The 27,994-nt window shown below is 39.2% G+C and overlaps 1 protein-coding gene across 5 annotated transcripts; it reads left to right on the top strand.

Moving 5' to 3' along the window:
* Nucleotides 1-17: 17 nt before the first annotated feature.
* LOC132991547 (myocyte-specific enhancer factor 2D homolog) lies at nucleotides 18-27,973 on the top strand. 5 transcript variants are annotated; one of them, XM_061060323.1, is made up of 14 exons: nucleotides 18-232; nucleotides 8,217-8,379; nucleotides 8,463-8,611; nucleotides 11,266-11,469; nucleotides 12,131-12,268; nucleotides 13,252-13,468; nucleotides 14,346-14,402; nucleotides 15,055-15,236; nucleotides 16,575-16,604; nucleotides 19,755-19,884; nucleotides 20,035-20,221; nucleotides 22,117-22,182; nucleotides 23,039-23,089; nucleotides 23,539-27,973. In XM_061060323.1, the coding sequence occupies exons 3-14, from the start codon at nucleotides 8,558-8,560 to the stop codon at nucleotides 24,008-24,010; spliced, it is 1,788 nt and encodes a 595-aa protein (XP_060916306.1). In that variant the 5' UTR covers nucleotides 18-232; nucleotides 8,217-8,379; nucleotides 8,463-8,557; the 3' UTR covers nucleotides 24,011-27,973. The 5 variants fall into 5 exon arrangements, with proteins under 5 accessions (XP_060916306.1, XP_060916307.1, XP_060916308.1 ...); XM_061060324.1 differs by lacking the exon at nucleotides 16,575-16,604 and having other exon boundaries at nucleotides 8,217-8,611; XM_061060325.1 differs by lacking the exon at nucleotides 23,039-23,089 and having other exon boundaries at nucleotides 8,217-8,611.
* Nucleotides 27,974-27,994: the final 21 nt, after the last annotated feature.

Genomic DNA, 27,994 nt, shown 5'->3' with positions numbered 1-27,994 from the left:
GATGGGTCAATCACGGGCTAATGTCAATGACGTTGATCGTACACTGGGTTCACTGTATCGCCTGGGTGGACAGTATAGTTACTTCAACATTAAATGGAATAAAATGCCGCGGATTCATGTAAATAGAGACGTCGATTAAGCGTGATTAATTAATGCTTCGTAAACAAGGCGGGTCGATTCTGGAGCCGGTGTCAGCAGGCCTGTTTTCGTTTTTTATCAACAATATTTCAGGGTAAGTGGAGTGATACATTTCCTTCCTGCGTCTTTTTTTCTCACACAAGAGGACAAACCTGCTCGCTTTATAATTTTAAATTGATTAAAGTAACATGGAAGTCTGTACTAATGTATATCAAATAAAGAAACTGCCTTTAGGTGAATACTAAATGTCCGTATTTTGATGTAAAGTAGTGCGTGTGTGCTCCAGCTCGCAGTTAAATGGAGAGAGGGTAAGGAAGGTAATGGCTGTCGGTCGACTCGTAACTTGAAAATTGTGAAATGGCCTGTGTAGAGTGGCTCCTGTTTCTGCCCTGTAAACCAATCCCCGTGTTTAGCGTCTCAAAGGAGGGCACTGCTTTGTCGAAAAATCAGAGCACACAATGTTGATAGCAGTGTTAAATGAGATCCTGTAGGGTACCTGTCTGTGGGCCTGCTCGGTCTTCAGACTCCCATCTGTCACACTGTGTCCAGGATATCACAGCTATGACTGCTGCTCATGCTTTGCTTCAAAAAGAGGCGATTTTTACCCTCACATGGACTCTGCATACCATATTTTACATGGTTGGTAGTTTAATGAGATCAAGGAGAGAACAGGAAAACTACACATAAGTGACCTATTGTTCGGAGCTGTTCATGCAGCTGCTTTTTCATTACTAAGCAAGCGCCCCAAGAAATAAATATTACCTTTACGGGTTCAAGTTTGATTTTTGGTAATGGTATTTTGGTAATATTTTGGACAAAAGACATAACAATACCAATGCAGGATAAGAAACGACAAGGCTGTAGCGAGATAAAGGACATTTTCACGGGCTTATTTACTACTTTCTTTGACATAAACCCTTTTAAGACTCAAATCAAATGAGTGAGGCAATGTGTTCAAGATTGGCCTGTGCATCCATGATTTTCTGTGCCATCCCAGTATACCAAAGCTGCTGGGCTAGAAGTAGGCCAGGTTGACAGAGCGATACCACCAACATGTGTGCCATCCCTGCAGATGGATTAATAGCAACATCTGTATGCGCTCATGAGAGCATAACTGACACATTTCATCAACCACCTCTTGTAGCACCACGCTGGTCATTGGAAGATGTGATGTGTTTGTTGGGATTGGTTTAAATCCTTTTTTTATTTGTATTATTGGGGTTGAGGAGAAGTTCCCTACATCCTGAAATTTCACATGGATCCCAGAGAATCCTTCTGTCTCCAGTTTGAATCCACATATTGGCTGCTATTATGGACATGTATTTAATGAAGGTGCTTAAAACAACAATGTTGTTGAAACTTGCTACTTCCTATGAGAAGGACTTTGAGCCTACAAAGCTGGGAGTGGTTGATGAACAACATAAAACTAATAGATAGTTCCTACAAGTCCCCAGCACAAACTCTTACAACAACATTCATGTTTTTCATCTTCAGTATCATTTGGTGCATGGGAATCTAAAGTCTGTCAAGCCTTACAAGCAGCAAGTCATACTGTTTGTGTTTTTCATCGAGTTAGCATAGATGAATTAAATAGCAATACAACAACAAAATTTTTTTTTAATGATTGAAATACATTATATAGGGACAGAGACAAATCAAAAACACACTTGATTGTTCAATTTGATTAAAATGTAGAGGCAAATCTTTTATTCCTAGTTTTCAGGGGGGAAACTAGGACTACAATGTTGCTATGGTAGCAACTTGTCAATCAAATATAGCAACACACTGAACTCTGCTTTTTTGTCAATTTTATTGTCAAAAGAACTAAATAATTTAGTAACCAAAACAACATAATGCTGCATTCAAGAAGACGTTAATTAAGTGATTTAAAGAAGAAACATATTATTTAATAGTGACCTACATTAATTAGAGAGTCATTGCAATGCTTCAATATAAAAAAAATAAACAATCAGTGTGATTTATTGGGTGAAAAGTGGCAGCTTTTTCCATTTTTTCTACATTTGGATAGATGATTACACAAAGAAAATGGTTGATTACATTTCTGCAAAATGAAGTCATTAATTACTAATTAATAAATCTTGCATGTGAGGATTTGTTTATTTTCAATGTGTATGAGAGTAGCCTATAGATTATGAGTAAAAGACTATCTTCTTAGTGTTTTGATGGATTGTCCGATTTAAAGAAGGAATACCTTGGACAATTCTTGACGAAACATAATCAATAAGAGAAAATTAAAGCAGTGCTCGCCAGTGACCTCGAATCCATAAATTAGTCATCACCCCAGGTTCCTTGTCAATGTCAGGTGAAATGTTGATGCAGAGTCACACGTCTATATGAGTGCAAATCAGTGCTGTCCATGGGAGGCTGAGATTGAGCCATTAAGACCGTCCCAAAGCCCTGACTGAGAGCTTCAGAGGGGCAAACCCCACTGCTAGTCACGTTTGAGGCTCGGACCATTTATCTCAGGGCTTTGGCTCATTTCATTGGTTAGTGCATGATCCGCTAAAGGTCACAGCCACTAATTACACTACTCCAAAACAGACAGATGCCTACCCTGAGCTTGATTGCCCTGTCCTTCATCAGAACAATATTCAAGGGTTGCGTAACCCTCACTTGGACGACTCGTATGACATGTCATCCCGAGTCACCAAATGAAAATAATGAGTTAAGTCACTCATACTTCACCACTTTAAACTACATGTGTCTTCAGACATGCTTTAAAAATTGTATTTTCTTCTTTGCCTTGCGTGTGTCACAAAACGAGCTTGATTTTGCTGGACGCTGTTTTAGCCAAGCGGCGACCTCATTATCTTGGCATCCAATCAGAGTCCTCAGGCCAGCACCTAATTGAGCCATCAGTGCCTTGAGGGGGGACGAGGAGGGACGAACGTGTCAATTACAGTAATGAGGGGGCAGCCATGCAGAGGGCAGTCAGGGGGACTGAGGCTAGACAGAAGCCTTGATGTGAAGCCCGATTTTTGGTAATTTCTCGGCTAATCAAAGAAAACATTGTACGTCGACAGGGATTTAATTAGTAGTTACTAGGGAGGAGGAGTTTATCATTTCTCTTTGAGAGCTGGCTAGTTCTAAGCGTGTTGTTGGGGTAATAGTTTAGAGTTGATGTCCTACTGTGACGTTTAATGAATAATCTATGATGGGGTTGAGCACTACTGTGAGTACATAGTGTATAAAAATCTTCAGCCAAGCACAGCTCAGATCACATCATGCATGATTGTTTCTGTGACGTGTTGATATTTAGTTAGTTGATATATAATGTTGTTTAGTAATGGGCATCGTAACGTCTCTTATTATGGTCACCAACAAAGAATATAACAGTCGTATGAATATCCTCCACCTTTTTCACTTTAAATGAACTTTTTTCACTGGTTAGATAATTAAATGATGATGAGCCGCTTTTCAATTCAATTCAACCTTTATTTATACCCGAAAGGTAATTGAGGGGCAACCCTCATTTACAATGACATCGAGTCATTACAGAAATAATTAGAAAACCGACATTGAATCAAAAAGAAAAACAGGAGACAGATAATACAAGACTGCTAAAATCAGTCTACAAAAGTCTAAAATGTATTAAGATAATTAAGCGAGTACAAAACTGCAATAAATAAACACACTTATGTAAAACAGGTTGGGAGGCTTAAAATCAGGTTTCTAAAATGCCCAAAAGGTAAAAGTTCATTCCCCTCAAGAAGATGCTGTAAATGCTTCTAAATCATCGTTTCCCAGCCTAAACATGCTTGTTATAAGATTTGCACAGTTTGAAGAGGTACCTGGAGAAATTGTGTCATATCTAATTAGAGCTAATTGAAGCTGTAACAAGCTGTAACACAGAGCTTAAACAATTAGTTGATTGTAAGACGCTTACCTTAAAGACGTCACATTGTGCCCCAGTATATTGTGATGGGCATTTGTCACACTTTTCTTTATCAGCACATAGCCTAAACGTTCATGCTTAATAGTCAAACACTGAAAAATGCACAGGAATAAATCAGAAAAGTTAGGACTCCGAATGGCTCATGTTGTGCAAAAGTCCAGTATTTGAGGTTTATTTGTAAATCGGAAAACAGGGGCAGCAAATCATCATCCAATCACCACACTGCAAACACTATCACTCAGATTTCCGATAAAAAAAATTTTTTTTATGTGAATGTGTCATCTTTTGTCAAACACCTGACGCCCTCTCTGAGCTCAGTATCAGGGCTGATATCTATCCGTTCATCCAACGCGTGCGCTCAGAAGCAGCAGAAAGCCTGAACGCTGAAGTTGCCATTTAATGGTGCCATGAAATGAAGAACCTAATATGCTGGATTTTGTTACAGCTTCTGATTAATTCTCAAGCTGGACACTCTGAAGTGTTGAAACGTGGTTTGTTGGAGGCCCCATGTGCTCTCCGCTGGCATTTTCATATTTTCCGTCTGGCCTCACAACAATCCCACAGGAAAGCACGGACACACAGGGTCAAGACTGCAGGGAAAACTTAACACAACAGGGCTGAGCCTCAGTATGAGACTGGGAGGGAAGAAAAATAGTTTCAGCGCTGAAGATACCAAAATATGTGGAGTGATAGTTGCAACTATTTAGTTGTCAGTTTCTCTCTGAGCTTCATTATTCACGTGTTTTATTGCCAGTATTCACTGCAGCAGAAAATGTACCTTTGGGAACAATCTCATTTCCACTTCCAAAATGTGTTGTTTTCATTTTTAAAGCAGCTCAAATTTCCTCTCTTATTGCTAAGGATTGTAAAATCATACAGAAACAAATAGATAAATCCTGTTCCATGTATCATTGAATTAAAAAAATTTCCAATAGAGCTGAACTAGGGCTGGGTGATATGGACCAAAACTCATATCTTGATAATGATTAGCTGAATGGCGATACTCGATCTATATCGATATGTATTTTATTAACAGTGAAAACACATGGAAAAATAAACTACTTTTTTGTGAATTTAAAAAGTAATATTATAAAATAAAGGAGAGAGAGAGGAGGAGCAGGGTTAAGAGGGACAGACAGTCAGTCATCATCAGTGAGATGAGAAAAAGGTGACCTGGCACCTCTGTAACGTTATTTTAATGAAACATAAACTATATTCATATTAACGATATTGTTTTACCCTATATCTTGTTTGAAAATATATCGATATATCGATACCAGCCCTAAGCTGGGCAATATATGTAAAAGATTAACATGATGAAAATGTAGCAATGTAAGGTTTTCTCATCTTGGATGTCTCTTATGAAAGTAGATAAAGAGTCTTTTTATGGTGTTTGTAAGACAGGAGGAGATCTTGATACTCACGTCGAGCTCCGGGATATCATGTGAACATTATTTAACATAATAAGCTAAATAATTAGTTGTAAAAAATATTCTAATGATATTGAAATAACTGTTAGTGGGGGCTGCACAGTGGTCCAGTGGTTAGCACCGTTGCCTCACAGCAAGGATGTTCCTGGTTCGAATCCCTGTCGGCCAGGAGTTCTCCCCGTGCATGTGTGGGTTCTCTCCTTAGGTGTGAATGTGTGTGTGGCTGGTTGTCTGTCTCTATATGTCAGCTGTCTGTGATTGACAGGCAAACACTTCAGGGTGTAACCCCACCTCTCGCCCAGTGACAGCTGGGATAGGCCCCACCCCCCCATGACCCCAAACAGGAAAAGCGGTAAAGATAGTGGATGATTGGATGGAAACAACTGTTAGTCAGACCGATTCTGAAATATTAGTTGAGCTTGTTCAGACTCAGTTAATCTGATTATATTCTTGATTTATTGTTCAACTGTTAAGTCAATTAAATGTTAGAAATGAGTTGAAAAGGTTTGGTTTAATCTCATAGAGACCCAAAGTGGTCTCTTCAAATCAGGAATGCATCTGATCTTTATATTTTAGAAGCAGAAATTAAATCATGTTTAGCATTTAAGCGCTTAAAGGCTTTATGTGATTTTTTGATCCAGCAGATGTCGCCCTTGAGCACCAGCATGAAACCAAAACAACTCGCGGTGCATTGTTTGTGTTAGCATGCTAATGCTAGTGATCTTTATTATGCGTATCTTCACACTGCATGTAAATTTACCTGAAATGAGTGTGATCTAGAAACACAGTTAAGCAGTGAGTACAGTATGTTATTCTTCTTTTCTCTAGTCCCTCAATTAAACAACTTTTATACACGAGGGGAGGAGTCAGCCGGCCGTCCCGGCGATGTAAACAAACTGAAGATAGGACTAAGAAAACTCTGAAAACATCACAGACAGTGGGACTCGGGTGTTACACCCATTGTAGACAGTCATGACTCACAGAGTTATTTTCAGAGGATATATTTGATTTATATTATATTTAAGTGTGAAACATCACATATAAAACCTTTAAAATCACCACTGCACTTTTTTGTCGATTGACTATTAGATGTCAAATAAAGGCTTTTCAGCTCAGGGCTGATTTAATGCAACAAAGCAGCCATCCTAAATGAAATGAGTCAGCATCACACCTGACCAGGTTTAATTAACTGTTGAAGTCAGAGTTGTGATTATTACTGCATATGATTAACGGTACAGCCACAGTTGTAGATGTGTTTAAAGCTCTACCTCGGGAAGAATACGGCTTGTGTTGTAATATTACTTTCAGTCAATTTGAATGATATGGATATAAAGACTTTTATTAATCAATCCATGTCTCCACTTACAGTGCATTCAAAATGCCCTTGACTATTAAATTAGAAAAACTTCTTTTGATTATTTAAGATCACGGTCTAAGCAAAGTCTGTGAACTGCTGAAAACAAGCAGAAGAAGATAAACACACTGGCATTGTAGAGAGAGAGAGAGAGAGAGTCTCAAAGGTGGAGCTCATGTAGAGTTTGCAGAGCTCTCAAGGCTTTCTCGTTCATCATAAGCCTTTTTATTTTACATTTCTTATTCATTACTCTTGGACTCTCTCACGTCGATGAGGAGATCAGCTGACACACGGAGATGGCTGTTGAACGGCTTTACAGCTATTACAAATATTTGTGAATCTAATATAAAAACCTAACTTTTATCTGAAATGTGTCCTAAGATGTAGAACACAAATATTCCCCCCCCTTCCCCTCAAATATTAATTGAATCAACATCAAGATTTCTAGTCCAGCTTTTTCAACATTTAGAGAACTCATTGTTCAGCCCTTCAATAATCTGTCAGTCTACCCAATACCATTCATTGAGCCCATGGAATTCTTAATAAGAGTAGTGCAGAGGGGTTTCTGTCAAAGCATTATTGTGTCAGTGTCACAGAAAAAAGATGTTTTAATTGTGTTATTTTGTGTGACTTCTGATGGCTGATGAATAAACCTGTCATGTAACTTTAAACAGAGGACACATAGGGTAGTCGTCTGTGTAGTATCTAGACTGTGTTTATGATTTGCTCAACTTTAAGCAGCTACGTCTAACTTGTGGTTTTTAGTCAATTATTTAGATTGAGTCTATTTGAAGGTGTATATTTTAACAACTTCTTTGTAAAACTGTATATCATAAAAAACACATCTTTTCCCCAACTTGACCTGCTAAAGTGCATTTGAGCAGGATATAAGACCCTAGACAATAACTTCCTCTGATGGTCTCTGTGACGGCTGAACGGGAATCTCATTGAAGTCTCAGAGCACGAGATCAAAGCAGAAATCAAATCTTTGGAACAGTGAGTCTGAAGCAAGACTTCTGCACCTATGTGATGAAACGCTTTGACTAGTTTTGGACGCAGGACGCCACAGAGCATCTTTCTGGTACAAAACGTTGTCTGGATGGATAACTTCACTATGACCCCTCCCCCCTCTTCTCTCATAGTCACACCGCCCTCTGTCTTCGTCTTTCTTCAGTTCATTTGAGGCAGACTTCTGTTTTCATTTTCTTACACGACAGGATTATAATAATTCATTCCCATTTGAGATATCTAAATTGATTTGTTGCTCTGAAAAGTTTCCTGCGTTGTCTTCATGTTTGTGTAACGTGTCGGGAACATGATTGACATTCGAGTGACCTTTGTGTGTGTGTGTGTTTGTGTGTGTGTGTGTCTCACACAGGAGAGGAGCGACGTCCTCCTTCAGCACAGCAGCTGCAGGGAAGTTTGTCACTTCAGTCCCTGTGGAACAAACCATGAACTGAGGTCTTCTCCTCTCAAACTTCACACATCTCTTCACCCTCTCCTCAGTCGGAGGATTCGACAAAGTTGCCTCGACACACCTGGTCAGAGAAATGCGTGTGTGCGTGTTTCCTCGGATGCTGGATTGTGTGTGACTGTTTTTTTTTTTTTTTTTTTTTTGCTGAAGTAAGAGGTCACAGGCGGCACTTCCTCTCTCACCCTCAGAGAGGGGCTTCTACACTTGACTGACTACAACATTTGTGTCCACAACCACAAAGCATTATGGGTAGGAAAAAGATTCAGATTCAGCGGATCACGGACGAAAGGAACAAGCAGGTGAGTCTTTTCATGTGTTTGTTTTTTGGTGGCTTATTTTATTTTAGGTGAGGGCTGGCTGCCACAAACAGTTATTTGTATGGTGATTGTTATTCTTATTAGCAAACAACTTGAAAAAATTGGTTTAGACTAGGGCTGTTACTATTACAATTTAAATCACTAAATTATGTGAGTTAATCTTGATTAATCACATTTTCATTCACATTTTTTTAAATTCCATTATTTTGCACATTAAATAAATCGTTAGGCTTTTATTTTTTACTGTGAGTCACTTACTTTCTGTTTGAACTCAACCCTGCTTTTATTTTGAAATAAAGTAAGGACCTTCTGGTTCATTGAAGGTTACGACATTAACTTAACCACAGAGAAAAAGGAACTTGTCACTGTTGACAAACTAAAGTCAAACAGCTCAAAGGAACGGTAACAAAGTGAAATGTTGGATGTCATGAGGTTGATATTACTTTGGACTCGTCAGCCGAGCTGTCAGAGTTTTCTTCTTTTTTTTAGTGAAATGAGACATTCAAAGAGGCAGCAGTGTCATTCTTTTCCATCACTGTGATTGCAGGGAGACTAATCGAGGCAGCGCCTTAAAAGCATTAATGCATTAATGTCTGACCTGAATTAATCATGATTAACTAGTTAATGCTGACAGTCCTAGTTTATACCTTTGTATCATTTACCCTCAATACTCTTGTTAACAGTCTGTCTTACTGCTTATGGAACACTTTAAAGTATCATCAATAGGTATAATATGTCAGATCGGTAAATTTATATTTTGATATATATTTCCAATTTGAGGCTGTTCTTATAAAAAGGCTTTTAATCAAAAGCCAACAGTTTGCTCAGTGCAGCAACATGGAAAAGTATGTCTCCATAGTAACGTGGCTTACAAGTGAAATGAACTGCACAGTGAGATGTGTCAATCATCCTTTTCCTATTTCTGTCATCTGAAAATCCCAGTAAAGGGGTTCTTCAAACCTCCACTAGTTAACTCATATTAATTATTGCATTATAGAAGTGAACAGAGTACAAAGTCTTTGGTATCATTCAAATCTAATATAGGCCAAAATGACCATTTAAAACGACATTTTCATGCTTCTATAACTAAAAGTGGAATTCTCTTGGCATCATAATGTCAAAATCTATTTTACTGATTAAAATAATACCTTCAGTAAAGTTCTATATAAGACCTTGAGCATTGAAAGCTCTGTTATGCTTCAAAATGATTTGAAAATATTGTCTCCATGCTCATGAAATGCTCAGAGACTTAAAGACCCTGCACACATTACTTTTGATTTTCATATTGTTCACAATCCAGTCTTAGGCAGATTTAAGATGGACTGAAATCACTCACAGCTTTTGTACGTTCTCATTCTGCTGCGCTCCATTGCTGAATTCCTTGTATCACTGTCCCGTTGAAATGCGCACATTTTCTGCAGTGAAAAGTGTCAGATACTCAAAAGCTGGCTGTTGACGGGAATTTGCCTTTTTCAGCTCCAATCGTTGTTTCTTTTCTCCTCACAAGCCCTCGCTGTGTGAGGCTGCCACCACACTTCACAGCAGGGGAGCTGTTGGATGGATGAGATGAGTTCTGCCAAACAAAGTGCTTTGTATCACGACTGAAAAGTTCAATTATGGTTTCATCGCACTGCAGAGATTTTTTTGCCTGGAGCTCAGTCCTCCACATGGTTTTCTTCAGTTGACATGTGTCATGTCTTTTCTAAGAGCGATTTTAGTTTTGCTCAGAAACGTCACATGCTTTCACTGATTGACTGGATTTGAGATAAATCTATAATCAGAGCGCTGCAGCTTCTTCACAGGGACCGATGGTCTCCTCCACGACCAAGGTTTTTGTGTTTTCTCAGTTGGGTCAGATGAGTCGTCAGACAAAAATCTTCATTCATATTATTCGGGGTTTTCCTCTGTTATCTCTGTTTTTTGTGAACCACAAGGATTTCTTTTGGTTTGGTTTTAATTCCAAGGCCATCGCCTTACGCTCTGACTAAGCAGAACTATGCACACAGGCCAGAGTCGTTGTTTTTACAGCGTCCTCTTAGTGCTGACTTCAGCATTGAGAACTTTTGACTGGACCGTCTCAGTCAACATGGATTATTCACAAAATGAATCTTTATGTTTGATTCTTTTAACATTAAGATATTCAGCACAACAACAGAGGCTCAGTGTTTGACACTGTTAGAGCTTTGTAGTGCAAATAGTTATGAGTCATAAAACATCCACAAAAACAATGATGCTTCATTACTGAAGCTAAAAACTGACTCCACTGATTGTCTCTGATTTTTCTGTCAGCCCAAGATCAGCAAAAAAAAACCTTTTTTTTTTCGGGAAATGTTTCTGGTCCATGTGACGTCATCTCTGCTTCACTAAACACTTGAAAGATATTTCTCAGGTCATCATCTTTTTTTTTTCTTGTCATGATTTTGATTCTTCATCTTCTGTTATCTAAATAACTGTTTTAGTCTGAAGAAGGAAACTGGAGAGGCAAAGACAGTTTTACACAGATACAAACATGTATACCTCAGTGTTTGACCTACTTGAATTGTTTTCTGTATGTAGCAAAACTCCAGAGTTTGTTAGCTCACATTTATTTACTCAATTTAAATAAACTCACAAAGGTTTTATGTCCCGCCTCTCAGGTGACGTTCACAAAGAGAAAGTTTGGCCTGATGAAGAAAGCCTACGAGCTGAGTGTCTTGTGCGACTGCGAGATCGCACTGATCATCTTTAATCATGCAAACAAGCTGTTTCAGTACGCCAGCACTGACATGGACAAGGTTCTGCTCAAATACACAGAGTACAACGAGCCGCACGAGAGCCGAACCAACGCAGACATCATCGAGGTAAATCCATCCCAGCAACTCCCTCAAAGCCTGATATACCCGAATCAGAATCAGAATCAGATTTATTGTTCAGGTATGCTTACACACACACAAGGAATTTAACTTTGGTGAACTGTGCTCTCTTATGAACAGGTACAACATTAAATATCAACAATAAACATAATAAGAAAAGACTAATATTTACATGACTAAATATGAAACAGTGCAGTGGTGAATAGTGCAAAAGATGCTGAAGTAACATGATAAGTAAAATGCAGTTATGTGACAGATGGGTCAATTAAGATGTCAATTACAGTATTTATATAAATAAGTGTGTGTAGATTGATCATTTAAATTAAATAATATATATATACATATATGTATATTCATGCCTCCTCTCTGACAGATTGTGATGCCTCTGTCGCAGACACTGCACTTTCAAATTATCTCCACTACATATAAAGTAAAGTCGCTTATTCACTTGATTTAGATCCTTTGTTCATGAGGATTGTTTATACTATATTTAGAAGGGTACAGTTGGATATAATTTATTAACATTCAGGTTAATTTAAGTGTCAGGTCAGTAACTATCTCAGGGCTTGGATTGGGATTGAGCTGAAAAAAAACAAACAAATTGTGTCACCTAAAGATTCCTCTTCCTCATTCCCCTTCTCTTGAACAGACTTTGAGAAAGAAAGGCTTCAATGGTTGTGACAGTCCCGAGCCGGACGGTGAAGACTCCGTCGACCAAAGTCCCCTTAACGACGACAAGTACCGCAAGACCACAGAGGACCTGGACGTTCTCTTCAAACGCTACGGAGTAAGTCAGCTAACCTGCAGAACAATAACTGAAATGTTTATTCTAAACGATGGTTTGTCTGCTTCTGTTTTTGAACATAGAGTTTGTTTGTCAAATGGCTCACAGGAAACAGCTTCTGGTGTGAAGTTCCTCCAACTTGCCGTTTCACGCTTTTTTTTTTCTCACACAAACAACAAGAAACTTTAGTTAATCCCAGGCGGTAACTGTTAATTAAACAGTTTCTTTACACTTCCAAGTACATGAAAAGAAACATAAGGGTGTACTCGAACACTAGATTATTTCAAATGAAATATTTAGAAAAGAATGAATAGTGAGAAGGTGTTCACCCCTGGGAAAAGGAAAGTACAAAACTCACAACACTTCAGAGTTTTTAAAAACCAGACAAACTATAAAGTGTATAAAAGTGAATAAAAACAGAGCACATTTTAAAGTGTAATCAGAATCAGATTTATTGTCCAGGTATGCTTACACACACACAAGGAATTTAACTTTGGTGAACTGTGCTCTCTTATGTACAGGTACAACATTAAATATCAACAATAAACATAATAAGAAAAGACTAATATTTACATGACTAAATATGAAACAGTGCAGTGGTGAATAGTGCAAAAGATGCTGAAGTAACATGATAAGTAAAATGCAGTTATGTGACAGATGGTCAATTAAGATGTCAATTACAGTATTTACATAAATAAGTGTGTGTAGATTGATCATTTAAATTAAATAATATATATATACATATATGTATATTCACAGTGACGGTTGGTTTAGAGTCATTTCACGGCGACAGGTCTGACACTCTGTGACTGTTTAGCGTTCATCAGAGTGACAGCCTGGGGGAAGAAACTGTTTTTATGACGGGTTGTTTTTGCCATATTAAAACCCTTAAACAAACTTTGTCATGACATTGATTTAGCAAGGACACATTTTTTTATTCCTTGTTGGTACGATGGATGTTAACAATCGTTTTTGTGTCCTTTCAGCAAACGGCAGCTCCGCCCCAGACCTTCTCCATGCCTGTCACAGTCCAGTCGTCCAATCAGAGCACACTGCAATTCAGTAACCCTGGCAACGCACTGGTAACTACCTCCTATGTTACATCATCGACACTCACAGATACCCACCTCCTGTCGCCACAGCAGCCGGCTCTTCAGAGAAATTCAGTGTCACCTGGGTTGCCACAGCGACCAGCCAGTGCAGGTGAGTAACTGCCCTATTAGATATAGATTATGATCATGGAGAATGAGGTACTAATAAGCACTTAATAATGAGTGATAAGCAGCCAGTATGCTACTAATTAGCATGTTAATAAGCAACTTGTTAATGGTGAATGTTGTGACCTTAATTTAAAGTGTAGCAGCATTTATTTATTCTTATTTTTCTTGTGTAGTTTAACTTCAGCTGTAGCTGTTGGAGCACAGATAGACTCCATTGTATTTCAGCTTACTGTTGTAGTGAATTTATTCTGTGAAGATGGCACTTAACTGAAACTGCAGTCACCAGTGGATGTTTGAGCAGATTGGTATGTGTTTTTAAGATGTATTTACATTTGCCTTTTTTTGGAGCATGGATAGTTATTCAATCTGCTCAGTCTGCATGAAGTGTAAATAAAGTTTCAGTTTCCTTTTCGGGCTCATGTTTCAAGATGAAAGAATTCAGAGGTGCACAGGCAGGATGGCAGGATGCTCTTGTCTGTACTAAAAAGACTCCGGTATGCAGAGTAATGATAGTACTAAAAACCATGAAGCTAAATGCTATTTTGGAATTCTGCTGACAAATCGTAGTAAAATATTCAGAAGTTTGAAAGCTCTCGTTGTTGACCTTCGAAACAGCAGTGGAAAAAACAAAGTCATCCAAAGTCTATTTGTAGATTTTTTGGACTTTCTATTTCACCATCTGTTTGTCTTTTCTCAATAATTTCAAACACTTCATTGCTTCCTTATTTTTTGGAGTTTGTCGAATATAAAAAAAAAAGGTGTACCGTTTATGTCTTTGTTTTCAGGAAATGTGAACGCTTGTAGTGTCTGTTTTGTTCTCCCTTGACATCGTTGTGTCCATTTCATTCTTTTTCTAAAAGGTGCTCTCCTCGGAGGCGATCTGAATAACTCAAACGGAGGATGTCCAAGTCCAGTCCGTGAGTAGTCTCATAACTGTTCCTGAGTTTTGTCTTGTTGCTTCTTTGTAAAATGCTCTCAGTCCCCCTCATGTCAGAGTATTTGTCCTAAATGCTTTCTTCCTCTCCTTTTCTCTACATCTTGTCATACATGTATCCAAATATCCAGCACTACAACATTGTGAACCTTTTGATTTCATAGGAGTTTTTTAATAAGTGTTTTCATAGGAAGCTGACGTGGTATACTTCATTTTATTTGATATTAAGTCTAAAAATTGAAGTCTTTTTTGAAGTCTTTGCCTCTAAAGTGGGATTTATCATTTCTGCAAATGTTGACATTGTTGACATTTCAAAGAAGACGTTGTTAAAGATTTTAAAACGAAGGAACAAATTTTGTCTAGACATCATGTCCAATCATCACCAAACCAAAAATCATCTTCTTAGCTGTTATTGGAATGGATTTTTCTTCAATGACAGGACGTTGAAAGCTTTATTCTCTCTTTGCTGACATATCTTTAAATTAGAGCCTCTAAAAATAGCATAAAAGAAAGCTTTTGTAGGATTATTTTAACACAACTTTAAAGTGCCCTCGCTCTCCGTTCCCTGCTGTCTGCATTCACCTGTTTGATTTTCTGATCGATTTCTGTGCATTCGCACCTCTGTCATCCCGCAGCTAATGGATACACCAGTGCCAGGGCCTCCCCAGGCCTCCTCACTGTTTCCAACGGCAACAGTCTGGGGAAAGTAGTTCCGGCCAAATCTCCACCCCCACCTCCGAGCCCCCAGATGGTCAACAGCCGCAAGCCAGACCTCCGAGTCATCACCTCTCAGGGCGGAAAGAGCCTCAGGCAGATGGTGAGCTTAACCAGGCACAACCTGTGATGTTTGGGAGCTTTAAGTTAACATTTTTAACCATGAGCATTGAAAAAACTGGGATTTTATTCATCTGATTACATACAAAAACATACTGAAATACTTACCTTAACCAAGATCCTGAAACCCCGAAGTTTTGTTAAAGCCACAAGGAGATAGAAATTATTTTCATTTGATCTCAAAATCAGCCTTCACTGCCCAGTGAAAGAGATGGAAATTATACAAAAACACTGGGAGTTTATATTGATGTATCAAATGAAATCCAAGAATGAAAAGATGATAAACAGTCTGAGAGAGGCTGGCATCTTTTCTGTGTTTTTAGTGAAAAACCTCGGAGCCAAGATTTGTGCTCTCCTCTCGATGTTCTACTTCTCATTATTGACTCTGGCAGACTGCGTGAAGTCCTGGATGAATCAGCCAACTCCCACTGACATGCTGACGAGATTTCTAGACACCTTTTGAACTAAACATGCACCCACGTTAGCTTGTAGCATGTCTGACACAGTACGCAAACCACCGCCAATAGATCATTACTTCCTGTTGGACTTGAAAAACTTGACCTCAGAATCAAACGTGTCACCACATGTTAGCTTTTCTGGAGCTTGTCATCATATGATACAGTCTTCCTTTGACAGATGAATTTCAGATGATGGTCAGAAGAGTCTCTTATAGTGACAGACCCACAGAGAAGAGAATTATCACCTGCTGTTTGTTTCTTTTAGCAACTCCCAGATCTTTTCAGTCTAATTATCAATCAAAAGGTTTGTATAAAGTCACTCTCTACCTGCCTAGCCCAAAATGACATACAAACTCAGTTAGCTCCTAGCTAGTTCCAATCACCAGATGTACTCGCATGTATCTGCCTGCTACATTAGACTTCTCCTACCCTTCCAGTTTGTGTTTTTAAGATTTAAAATGTTGCTTACTGTAACAATCTCCCAGCTAGCAGCCTGCAAGCTTTAAATGGAAACATGATGAACTATCAGCATTCAGATCAAGTTAGCGTTTAGATCATGCAATAAAGCAGTTTTTGAAGAACTACCAAAAAATACTTTAATATATTTTTTGTAGGGGATTTATCACTTGGGGCTGACTTGTTCAATCCCCCCTTAAAAAAAGAAAGGGTGCCGATATAGCATCGTGGCTGAGTTTAATTTGATTTGGTTCAAAGCAATACACAGTGTGCACTGTGCAGTGCAGAGTGATGATGGGTTTAGCCACAGTTTGCACAGCTTTAAAGTGAAGAGTGAAGAATTTTCTTTGACAGTAGTTGTTAGCATGAATCCCAGTTTTAATTGTCTCTGTTACCACCCTTTACAGACAGAGGATGAGCTGGAGTTGGTAAACGAGGTGATTTTTTCCTCATGTCAGTCACTCGCATGAGTCGATAGCTATCAACTGTGTGACATTGTTAGCATGGTTGCAACACTGTACAGTAAGACCTGTCATTGTTTTGGTTTTGCTCCACTGACATTTAACTTGAGATTCAGCCTGTGGTTTCCCAACCTGACTGCATGTGGTTCAGGACTCATGGTTGTGTTGTTGCAGCATTTTTTGCAGTGTTCAGGATCATCTTCTTCTCATTGATAACGTAGAATAACCTTCACTGTAGTAGTGCTCTGTGTTTCAGTGGAAACTGAGTTATCCTGTCAGACCTTAAAACAGGCCCATTAACTTCATCATTTGATGCCACCTAGAGCATGGGTGTTTTTCTTCACTTGAGGTTGCGGTGCGAGGCGCTGCAGAGCATGTTCCCTGTTCACCGACACTCACACAAAGGTTCATTGTCACCTTCCACCAAAATATTAAAGTACAGTTGATATAAAGCTTACTGGAATTACATTAAAGGCATTTTGCTCACATGTTGCATGACGACAAACGTTTACAACAAAAAAAACGTATAACATTCAACATTTGAGGATCAACTGGCTCTGTTTATTTAAACAATTAACAACTCAGCCTGGATCTGCAACTTAATGGTCAACTTTTGGTTATTTAATAATTGTTTGACTTATTTTAATATTTCATTTATAAAATAGATACAGTTTGTTTGAGTTTGGGACTGTGGGTCAGACATAAAAAGTTATTTCAAAATGTCACCTAGGAAATAATAAGAGTAGGTAACATTATTATATTTGCAAGACAAATATGTTACAGCTGCAGCATAAAATTGTCCTAATGTTATTTATAAGGAAAAATAAATGACATTTCAATAAGTTGATAAATGATGATTTTCCCCCCAAGTAATTGTAAAAGGTTGTTAAAGATGCAGGTACATTAAACAGATTGAGAACGCTTTTTATCCTGTAAAATCTCTCCTTATCGAGGCTGAATGTTTCGAAAGAGAGAGCGATGACAGCCGCTGCTCTCTGCTACACTCTGTCAGTCCCTTCTTTACACTTCCTCTCAAAGTTGATGGGCAGGAATCTCATTTTCCAGAGAAGACTGATTCATTTTCATCACCCTCACCCGGCTGCCCCGCCTCACGTCTTCACAAAGGCACTTAATTGAATCTGGCCGTCTCTGCGGTCTCTCTCTCTCTCTCTCTCTCTCTCTCTCTCTCTCTCTCTCTCTCTCTACAGTCATAACTCAGGCCCAATGTTTCCTCTCTGGATGATCTTCATTCACAAGGTCTCACAATTCATGAGTGTAATTCCAGACCTGAATTATTGCACCTCTGGCTTCTTTGTGCAGACTTGTTATTATTCTAATGTTACAGATGACGTCAGCTTGCTTTTATCTGCGGTATAACTCAGCTGAACCAGACTACAAAGTGTTGTTTTACGACACAGATTTGTGTCTGCCAGAGCGGCTTCATAATAACCAAACCTCACTGGAGCAGTTAACAGGTCTCTCACAGTGTGTTTACGGCACCTGTGTTGGAGAAAACACTGAATATTTCTCTTGTAAATGTCTAACTTAATGTTCAAATACTGAGAAAGCGGCAGGTTTGTACCCTAAGCCTTCACTAAAAAATGAATAATGGAAACATTAAGGTATGATGCACTGTTAGTGAGTGCGCACAGGTATCACACTGTGAGACCTTTAGTGACATCCGCTGGAGAAACACGAGATCAGCCGTGCTCTCAATTGGAATTCAAAACTAGAGATGAAATAGTTCCAGATAGCTTCAAGTGTTCATGTAGTTATAGTTTAAAGGTTTTATATGTGATTTTCACACTTAGTCACAACTCTGACTTCAACAGTTAATTAAACCTGGTCAGGTGTGATGCTGACTCATTTCATTTAGGATGGCTGCTTTGTTGCATTAAATCAGCCCTGAGCTGAAAAGCCTTTATTTGACATCTAATAGTCAATCGACAAAAAAGTGCAGTGGTGATTTTAAAGGTTTTATATGTGATGTTTCACACTTAAATATAATATAAATCAAATATATCCTCTGAAAATAACTCTGTGAGTCATGACTGTCTACAATGGGTGTAACACCCGAGTCCCACTGTCTGTGATGTTTTCAGAGTTTTCAGAGTCCTATCTTCAGTTTGTTTACATCGCCAGGACGGCCGGCTGACTCCTCCCCTCGTGTATAAAAGTTGTTTAATTGAGGGACTAGAGAAAAGAAGAATAACATACTGTACTCACTGCTTAACTGTGTTTCTAGATCACACTCATTTCAGGTAAATGCTGGTGCTCAAGGGGCGTCATCTGCTGGATCAAAAAATCACATATAAAGCCTTTAATGTGCCAGGGATTTGTAATGTTCTGAAATGTTGTAAATATTCAAATAGTGTGTGAAAAATCAAAATGTATCTCCTTACTTGTAGACTGTTAAAGAGCTAAAAACTTTAATATGATAAGATAACCTTTTATTGTTCGCACAGGGGGGCGGGGGTCAGTGTTGAAAAAGGAATAAACGCTGCACAGATAATCAAGTTATTTATATGATTTGTACAATCTAAAGTCAATTAATCAAGATAATAATGAGCAGATTCATTGCTTAAAGAATGAATAGTTAGTTGCTGCACTAAATATTATTATAGAGTCTTTCTGATGAGAAACTATGACATTATGTTTGTCAGTACTGATGAGGTCTAAGAAGAGAAAAGCCACAGCCTTGGTGCCTGAGTGTAAAGTATCTGCAATATCTCCAGTTCATGTCTAATAACTCTTCATCTCTTTTACTGTTCCTTTTTTTTAATTGAGACAAACTGAAGGAAAAAAAAAATAATTTCAAACCCCATCTTAAGCCATTATTACAGCTAACTGTTGATTTAAGTGCCTTTAATGTAATATGTCTGAATACAACACACTCAAAAACAACTGTCTTGATGCATGTCATCAGAATCCTCCTGACAGTAAATCCACATGTCGCTGAGATTTACTCCACTCTGAACATCATTATGAATCAAACCATATCGTCATTCCCAGCATGTCAGAAACGATCCCGCGTTAATGTAATAAGTCATTTAGCTTCAGGGCAGAGCTGACAGTCTGCTCCATGTTTCTGCTGTGACTAACCTGTCGATGTTCGTCTGACTGCAGAACGCTCAACGGCTCGCAGCAGGAGCTCAGGTGGCTCAAAGCCTCACCACACCAGTGGTCTCTGTGGCAACACCGAGCCTCCTGGCACAAGGGCTGCCCTTCTCCGCCATGCCCACAGTGTACAACACAGGTAAACTGAACACACAAGAAGATCCTTTTAATGAAAGTAGAAAGGAACAGATGGCTGTAAACAATATTTAAAAAAATATTTTCCTGGTGATGAAATAAGGAAACTTTGAGCATTCAATTTTGGACTTCCTCTCCTTTCTCCCCCTCTCAGAGTACCAGCTGACAAGTGCAGACATCACTGCTCTACACGCTCTGGCATCACCTGGCGGTTTGTTGCCAACCAGTGTATCCCCATGGCAACAGCAGCAGGCTGTTTCCCAGCAACCACAGCAACAGCAGCAGCAGGCCCAGCAGCAACAACAACAACAACTTAATCCTTCATTACTCAGCAACTTGGTGTAAGTCTTTATCCATCTTCAAAGCAGCGCTGCGTCTTTCCCTTTTCCTGAAGATCTCCGTCTCTCACATCGGGTGACAGGGGAGATGGTGTTGGGTGCAGCTGACATATTTCTGCTCTACAGGCTGGTGTCACAACTATCTGTCCACTGATGACCCTTTTTTTTACTGACATACTTCCAGTCCAAATGCATGATATCCATACCATGACTTTCTCTACAAGCAATTCACGTTTGTTTTGGTGAATTGGTCTCTCACGACATCTCTCCATCTCTGCCTCTTCATAACATCAACCTGAATATATCTGCTGTATCTGAGGCTCTTCAACAACAATCCTGCTGCCTCAAAGATCCTCTATTAATAACAGACTGATGGCTAATCAAAGATCTTTTATGAAGGCAAGAGGTCTGTTCAAAGTGACACCCCAAAAGTAAGACTTCATAATATATCACTTGTGCTCATATAAAAAGAACAATAAGAGTTCACTATTGACCCTTCTTTACTAAAACAGAATAGAGGGAGCCTTGTTAAAAAAAAACAATACCAGAGTAAAAAGTTTAATGTCATACAAACAAAAAAGAAAATGTAAATTAATTTTAAACACATGTCAGTCATTGTCAAAATCTATATATTTTTTTTAAATTATCAGTCTGCAATATCTGAAATATAATTTTTTTAAGGATTAAGGATCCTTCCCTTATAGGCCCGCCTTGTTCAATGACTGCTAGCTGATATTATGGTAAAAAAATATATATTTAGGAATAAAATGTGAACACCAATATTTATCTACTCTTGTTTTATTAATTTATATAAACACAGTGTCAAACTGTAAGGACGGGAATGTTTCAGGAACAGTTTAGTGTAGGCGACAAATGATTTAAAAAAGGTCACTGTACAAAAACCTAAAACACTAGAACCTCTGAAATGATGCTGGATTTACTGTGAAAGGTAAGTATGTTTTACAGCTGTGAATCAAATCGTCAGTAAAAAACAGCTCAATAAGGTTCCATCGGCTCCTTTAAGTTACAGACTGCATCATATGAAGTCACATCTCAAGAGGCCCAGTCCTGACAATACATTAAAGATACAAGTTTATGCTTTTGGAACTTCAGATTTGTGAGAAACACACACATAAATGCACACACATAAACAAATACACACACATAAACAAATACACACACATAAACATACACGCATAAACGCACACACATAAACACATTAACAAATACACACACACACACATAAACGCACACACATAAACATACACACACACACACACACAAACAAATACAGACACACACATAAACATACACACACACAAACAAATACACACACACACACATAAACACATACACACACACATAAACACATTAACAAATACACACACACACACACACACACACACACACACACACACACACATAAACACATACACTGGCTTTCTGTCTTAGTGCTGTCACAACCCTTCATAGACATTCAGAATGATATTTAGCCTTAAAGACAAAATTCAAACAAACATTGTCTAAAATAAAAAAGGCAGATTCTGCCAGAGGCGTCCATTATTTTCACTTGATTTTACTCAATTCTGGATGTTTCTAGGTTTAGAAAGGAAAAGGAAAATCACTCGAGTCAAGTGGAACCCTTTATTTAGAAAACTTGTTCACACCATTTTGCAGAAATGTTCACTCTTTTCTTATTTTTGGTTGAAGGTTCAAGTAAGAGCCGTGAAGCCTCTGTGTCAGATTAGTGGACAGTTTCAGAGTGACCGGAGCTACGGGAGCTACGGGAGCTGTGGGAGCTGGATCCTGCAGAGCTGCCTGGTTTTAGTTTTTTTTTTTTTGGTATTTGGTAGCATGAACACAGATCTTTTAAGTGTGTTCTCTCCTTTTGTCCACAGCATGTGGGGCATGGACAAACAGAGCGAGCTGTCTAGCCAGGTGTCCAGTCTGGCTGCAAATCTGAGGTGAACAGCCCCTGCTAGTGTGTGCGTGTGTGACATGTCATGACCTTGTCTGCAGGGGGGGGGGGGGTTTGTAGTCCACACAAAACTACATGAAACATATGTTGCTAAAATAACAGGCCAACATTGATTTGATAAAATATTAGAGATAAACTTGATCAACCTTTCATATTTTACTGATGAGGCAGGAATAATAATGAATGTATTTTTTGATCAGTTTAAGTCGTTGACTGTAGATATGGATTTAGTTAGTTGAAGTCACCTGCAATGGTTTCTGTATGTAACATGTAACACATGTACGAAGTATCCAGCTGGGTTTTTCTTTTACCCCTATGAATGTAAAATAATATTTCATTTAAATCCTCAGGATTTTAAATTGCTGTTGTATTCTTTAATATATAAAAACTTATTCTGGCAAGATCATTTTTAAACCTTTTGTTTGGTCATAAACACAAGACAACAATTTGGACAAAAAAATCAAAGAAAGAAAATGTATCACTAGAGTTCACTAGAGTGCATCACTTGCTTCTGAGGGCTGCCGTACACTTCTGCAGAAAGAAAAGTTATTCTTAATTAAACTCTGAAAGTACCTCACTAAGGCATAACAGCAGTTTGCAGTCACTCACTCTTGCATGCTTTTTTATCCTTAAGGGCCACCATACACACTCTTAACACCATACACAAATATTCAGCAGATTGGGGTCTTTGTGTTTCTGATGCTGAGACATTCTAACATTATTGCTGTTGTCGGAGAGACTTTGCTCGCAATAATGTTTCACACTTTTCTCCACACATGCCTTCTGACCCACCTTCTTCTCTTTTGGTTTTGGGCTCCAACATTTTTGTTTTCTCCCCACAGTGTTGGCTCTCCGTCCAACCTGCTCTTGGGTAGAGATGAGTGGTTGGGCCGGTACTGTATCACACTTCCTGTTTCCTGTGTGTCTGTGCGCTTTTGGCTGCTCCCCCGCCCCCCCTTCCCCCCAGCATGTCTGCTGCTGTCTGCAGTCAAACAGGAAAGAGACGTAGTTCTGGTTTCCACTACTGGTCTCTTAACATTATTTTCTGTTCACACATCACATGGTAGCCGCCTCACTGCGAGCCACCCTCTCACACCAATCATTTCATGCTTCCTGGGCTGTTCTGTTGATCTTTTGGGGACACATTTTCTGCTTTGAAGGCTCAGAATTAACTGATTTGAACAAAAGGAGTGTGGCTTTCTCTGTCGGTGCTGTGCCTTGTAATGCTTCTCATGAGCCTTTTGTCAAGTCGCTAATCATTTGTCTGTTTGTCTCTGGCCTTTCCTTTTCGTTCTGTCCCTCACTGCCTTCCTCTCTCTGTCCTCTGTAACCCCGTTCTCAGGCCTGTGACTCACATACCTCAAGCCATGCTGACCGTCAACACCAACTCGAGCGTGAGCATCAAGTCGGAGCCCGTCTCGCCCGGCCGCGATCGCAGCACACCCTGCCCTCCTCCATCTTCCTCCACGCCGTCCTCGACCACAGCCGGATCCATCCTGACTGCGCCGCCGCAGTACCCGGGCTCCCTGCTGTGCCTGGAGCCCCCGACGGGCCGCTCACCTGCTGACAGCGTGAGCAGCAACGCCAGCTCCTTCGAAGGGAGCGATCGTGACGACGGCGGCGCGACCGGAGGCGGAGGAGGCAACGCGGGAGGAGGAGGAGGAGGAGGCGGAGCTACAGGAAGCGTTGGCCCTGCCGGCCGTAATGTCCCGCCCGACTTTAGCCCCTCGGCCGAGCTCCTCCGGGCGTCAAACGAGCAGGAGCAGGAGGGAGGAAACATCAAGCGCATGAGACTGGACGCCTGGGTGACATAGAGGCTCTGCACGCTCACTGAGGTTTTGGGGACACTCAAACACCCACAAACACACACCCACACTCATCCTTGAAAAACCCCACTGCCCAATCCCCCTCACCCACTGCCATGTGACACTATCATCACACATCTGCCTCTGTCCCAAATTATACAGCTCAGCTGCGTCACACAGACCTACAAGGCTTTGCCAAATAACAGAAAAGAATTCAAGATGTTGTGGGGATCGCGCTCTGAGAGGGACGACAGCTTCATGCTCAGCTGGATCTTTTTTCCCGGGTCGTCCGGTGAACAGAAGAACAGTAGATTTTGAAAGCCTTGTTGCTTGAATGGACTCCCCCCTATAGTCATTTTTATTGTTAGAACACTTATCTTTCACATGGTTTCTGCATAACCTTCATGTATTTACACACAGCTCTGCTACATTGTTCGCAGTGTGATTGGTGGCTTTGTTGTCATTATGGGACTTTATGCTGTATGACTCACTCTTTAAACCCAGCGTCGCTTGGATTGTGTGCCGTTCATTCTTCCATTAAGTCACTTCAAACTGCACTTTTGGATTAAATCTGGACAAGTGTGAGGGCTGAGCATAAATATATCTGGCACTGGGCAAACAGACTCACACAGGGTCGTCTGAGAGACCCTGCCAGGGTGCCAATTTTCGACCTCTCTGCAACAAGAAAAAATGCCAAATGCCTCTTGCAAAGTGTGCAGGGACTCAGACGGATTATCACTCACACTGTCTGGAAAAACTACAAGAACCAGGAACTGATTCTTTGAATTCTTCAGCACTATCTCCTTAGACTGGGGGGGCTCCTCCTCCCGTCCTCTCCTCATCTCCTCTGGAAGTTGGATTGGAATTTGTTGCAGCAGAAATCCAGCCAATCAGCACTCAGCTTATTATAGAGGAGTAGATGCCATCCAGTGAAATGCATAGTGAGAGTTTTTTGAGCCTTTGGTGGCTGTTTTTGAGGTAGGGACGTATTTGGTTTTTTCAGTCCAAGTGTTCTTTATCTGTTGGTATTTAAAAAAAAATAATAATGTTTTGAAGGTCTGTTAGTTGTCCAGAAGTAGGAATTCTGACTTTGTATAAAAAATCACTCCTTATACAAAAGCTTTGATGTCCTCTTTAGCTCTCTCTAGCTCTCCTTAGCTCTTTGCCGTGTTTGGAAAAAGTGTAAGGAAAAAAGACATTTTCTATATTTCTACCGCTTCAGTTGGCGACAGAGTAAAAATAGCTTTTCAGCTTCAAACCACGTTGTATGTACATATGAATATATTTGCATAGACTTTGCTAGGTATCCCTAAAAACAAGCAATGTGTTGATTCTCAGTGGATCTGTTTGCATATATGAGTGTGAAATTGATATGTGCAGGGGTAAACGCCACACTAGGCTGTGCTAGTGGATCGAACTTGTTTCAGTAAACCTATTTTATGCTCGTGTTGATGGTGTGTGCACTTTCTGTCCCTCACACACAAGAGGCCTGCTTGGTTGTGGTGTCATCATATTCTCCTACCACACTTTAAAAAAAAAAAAATAAACCCCACGATCAAAGTCAAGTCGTCCATAACCACCTGAACATGGAATGATTAGGACACTGCCATTCACTTGTAGTGTAGTTAAGAGATTAATCACTTCTTTGACGCTTAAAGAATCATGTTAGATCTTTTCACATTAAGCAGACACAGATTTTTTGCCTTTTTTCACATAGAAATGAAGTCAAGAAATTGGCTAACAAGTGCTGTGTTTGTTGTTTAATCGTATGTTTTTTTTAGTACAAACTGTCTGAACCATTTCAGGTTAGTGTGTGAGTGTGTGTACACGGGTTGTTTTAGCCTACAAATAGAAACGTTTCTCCTGATTGCTTGACCTTTAATCCAGTGAGACGCTGCTCAAAGTGCAGACTGGTGGTGAAAGACTGTTTACTATCTGCTCGAACCATCCTTCACTTTTAAGTCAGTGAAGGCGTTGTTAAGGAAGTGGACACGGCTGCTTGTCTGAACTGTTGCCCCTTCATCGGTCACAGCAGAGTCAAACCAGCGTTTGCACCAACACCATAGATTTGTAGAAGAACCTCAGTGTGATGTTTTCACACCGGTGTTGTTGTTGATGTTTTTCCATGATCAGGTCATTTTTCCGTCCCTCTTTGGACAGTGTGGAAGCTTTCCACTCTGAGGACTTCAGGTTTTTTCCTTCTGCCAATCATCCCCAGCAAACATTTAAACTTTCACTCTCAATAATCATGTTGGAGAAAATTTGACTCTTATACTGATAAAAGAAAGATATCACACAAAGATGTTGACTAACATTTTGAGAAATGGAGTAAAAGGATCAGAAACAGGTTAGCTTAGCACGACACAAAGGTTTACATTAACCCTCTTCCTAATGTAACTAAACACACCTTCCAGGTTATCTTTAAGGGGGTGTTCATGCAATATCCTTAAGTCCATTTTACAACCAACATTTTAAAATATTTGATTCCATCCAGTAATGTTATGCAAACATTGAGAATCTGTTGTTTTCATTACTTCTATTTCCGATCTTTCCAGGGTGAAAGGTCACGCACTTCATCACCATATATATTCACCAAGTTTGGCTCCATCACACTCATTGGTGGTTCTCGTTCAGAAATACACAAACGTTCTCAGTTTATCCAAAAGCAAAATCTGTCCTGCAATAATTTGATGACTTTTTTTTAATGTTCTATTTTGTCTCAGGTTTTTCTTGTGAAAAATTAAAAAAAAAACATGCATCAAAACATCTGAATGAAAACACATGCCAAGATATTGTCCATTTCTACTTGACAGGTATTAAAGAAAAATGTTTCCATTTTTGATGCTAAGCTATGCTAACAGGCGGCTGGCTATAGCTTAATTTACCGTCGAGTCATTAGAGCGGTATCAGTTATCTCCAACTTCCTTAAAGAAAACTAAATGTTGAATCATTTCTTTTTGAGATCTAAGCCGTTGAAATCTCCGTCAGACAGAGCTAACGATCTGTTTTACCTCACAGACATTTCCAGTGAAATTATAAAAAAAGAATCATTTAATTTGTAAACTGTTTGTGTTTGTTGGCGCTGATGGTGGACTGAAATGTGACACCACACCGATTGAGGTTTGTTCATGTACAAAAAGATTTCTCTGTCCACTCTGGCAGTGTAGTCCCAAGACAATCTATATGAGAAATGAAACCTGCACCCCTGTTACTCGTTGTGTACAATGTTTTTTAGAATCTCACTATTTTTGGATTAATTTGTGCTGGTGACAGTTCCATTGTCTATTATTATTATGATGATGATATTATTATGGAGCTTTTATTTTATTGCTATTTTGTGTAGGATAGTCAACTGTTTTGATTTCTCTCTCTCTCTCTCTTATATTTTCATCCTTATCATAAACATATAGTACTGGTTTCCTTTTTTTAAACAACATGCTGAAAATTGCACGATCAGTTCTTGTGGTATTAGCAAATGCAATGAAGGAAATACCAGTTAAATGCTGCAATTTTAATTAAGATATAGAATATATTTATAAAAACGGGAAAACAACTGAAATTAGTCATTCATGAATAATTTGAATCATGTAAATGCATGGGATACTTGTAACAAGAAAACCTGTGTTACACACAGTAATGATAAAGGACATGCATCACAAGTGAGTTTGACAACAACTCCGAATAATGTAGCATATGAAATACTAAAGATGAAATTTATAGCTAATATATTGTGTTGAGCTAGTCTGCTTTGGGTTTTTGTTGTAAAGAAAATATTTCTTTTTGTTGTTTTTTTGAGAATGATATACAGTTTGTGTATATTTTCATATACAAAGTATGCACTGATATGTTATTAAAATTCTATACCGCTTTTACAAAAAAAGTGTTTGTTGTACCAAAGTATCCAAGTCCCTTGAGACCTTACCCTTTTTGCGTATGTTTTACCGTATTTTATATATTAAATAGACAAACTGAGTGAAATGAACTGGAGTCTGC

This window comes from Labrus mixtus, chromosome 16 (assembly GCF_963584025.1).
Source record: "Labrus mixtus chromosome 16, fLabMix1.1, whole genome shotgun sequence".
Lineage (NCBI taxonomy): Eukaryota > Metazoa > Chordata > Actinopteri > Labriformes > Labridae > Labrus > Labrus mixtus.
The sequence above is the reverse complement of the archived record's forward strand: the minus strand, read 5'-3'. Positions and strand labels throughout refer to the sequence as shown.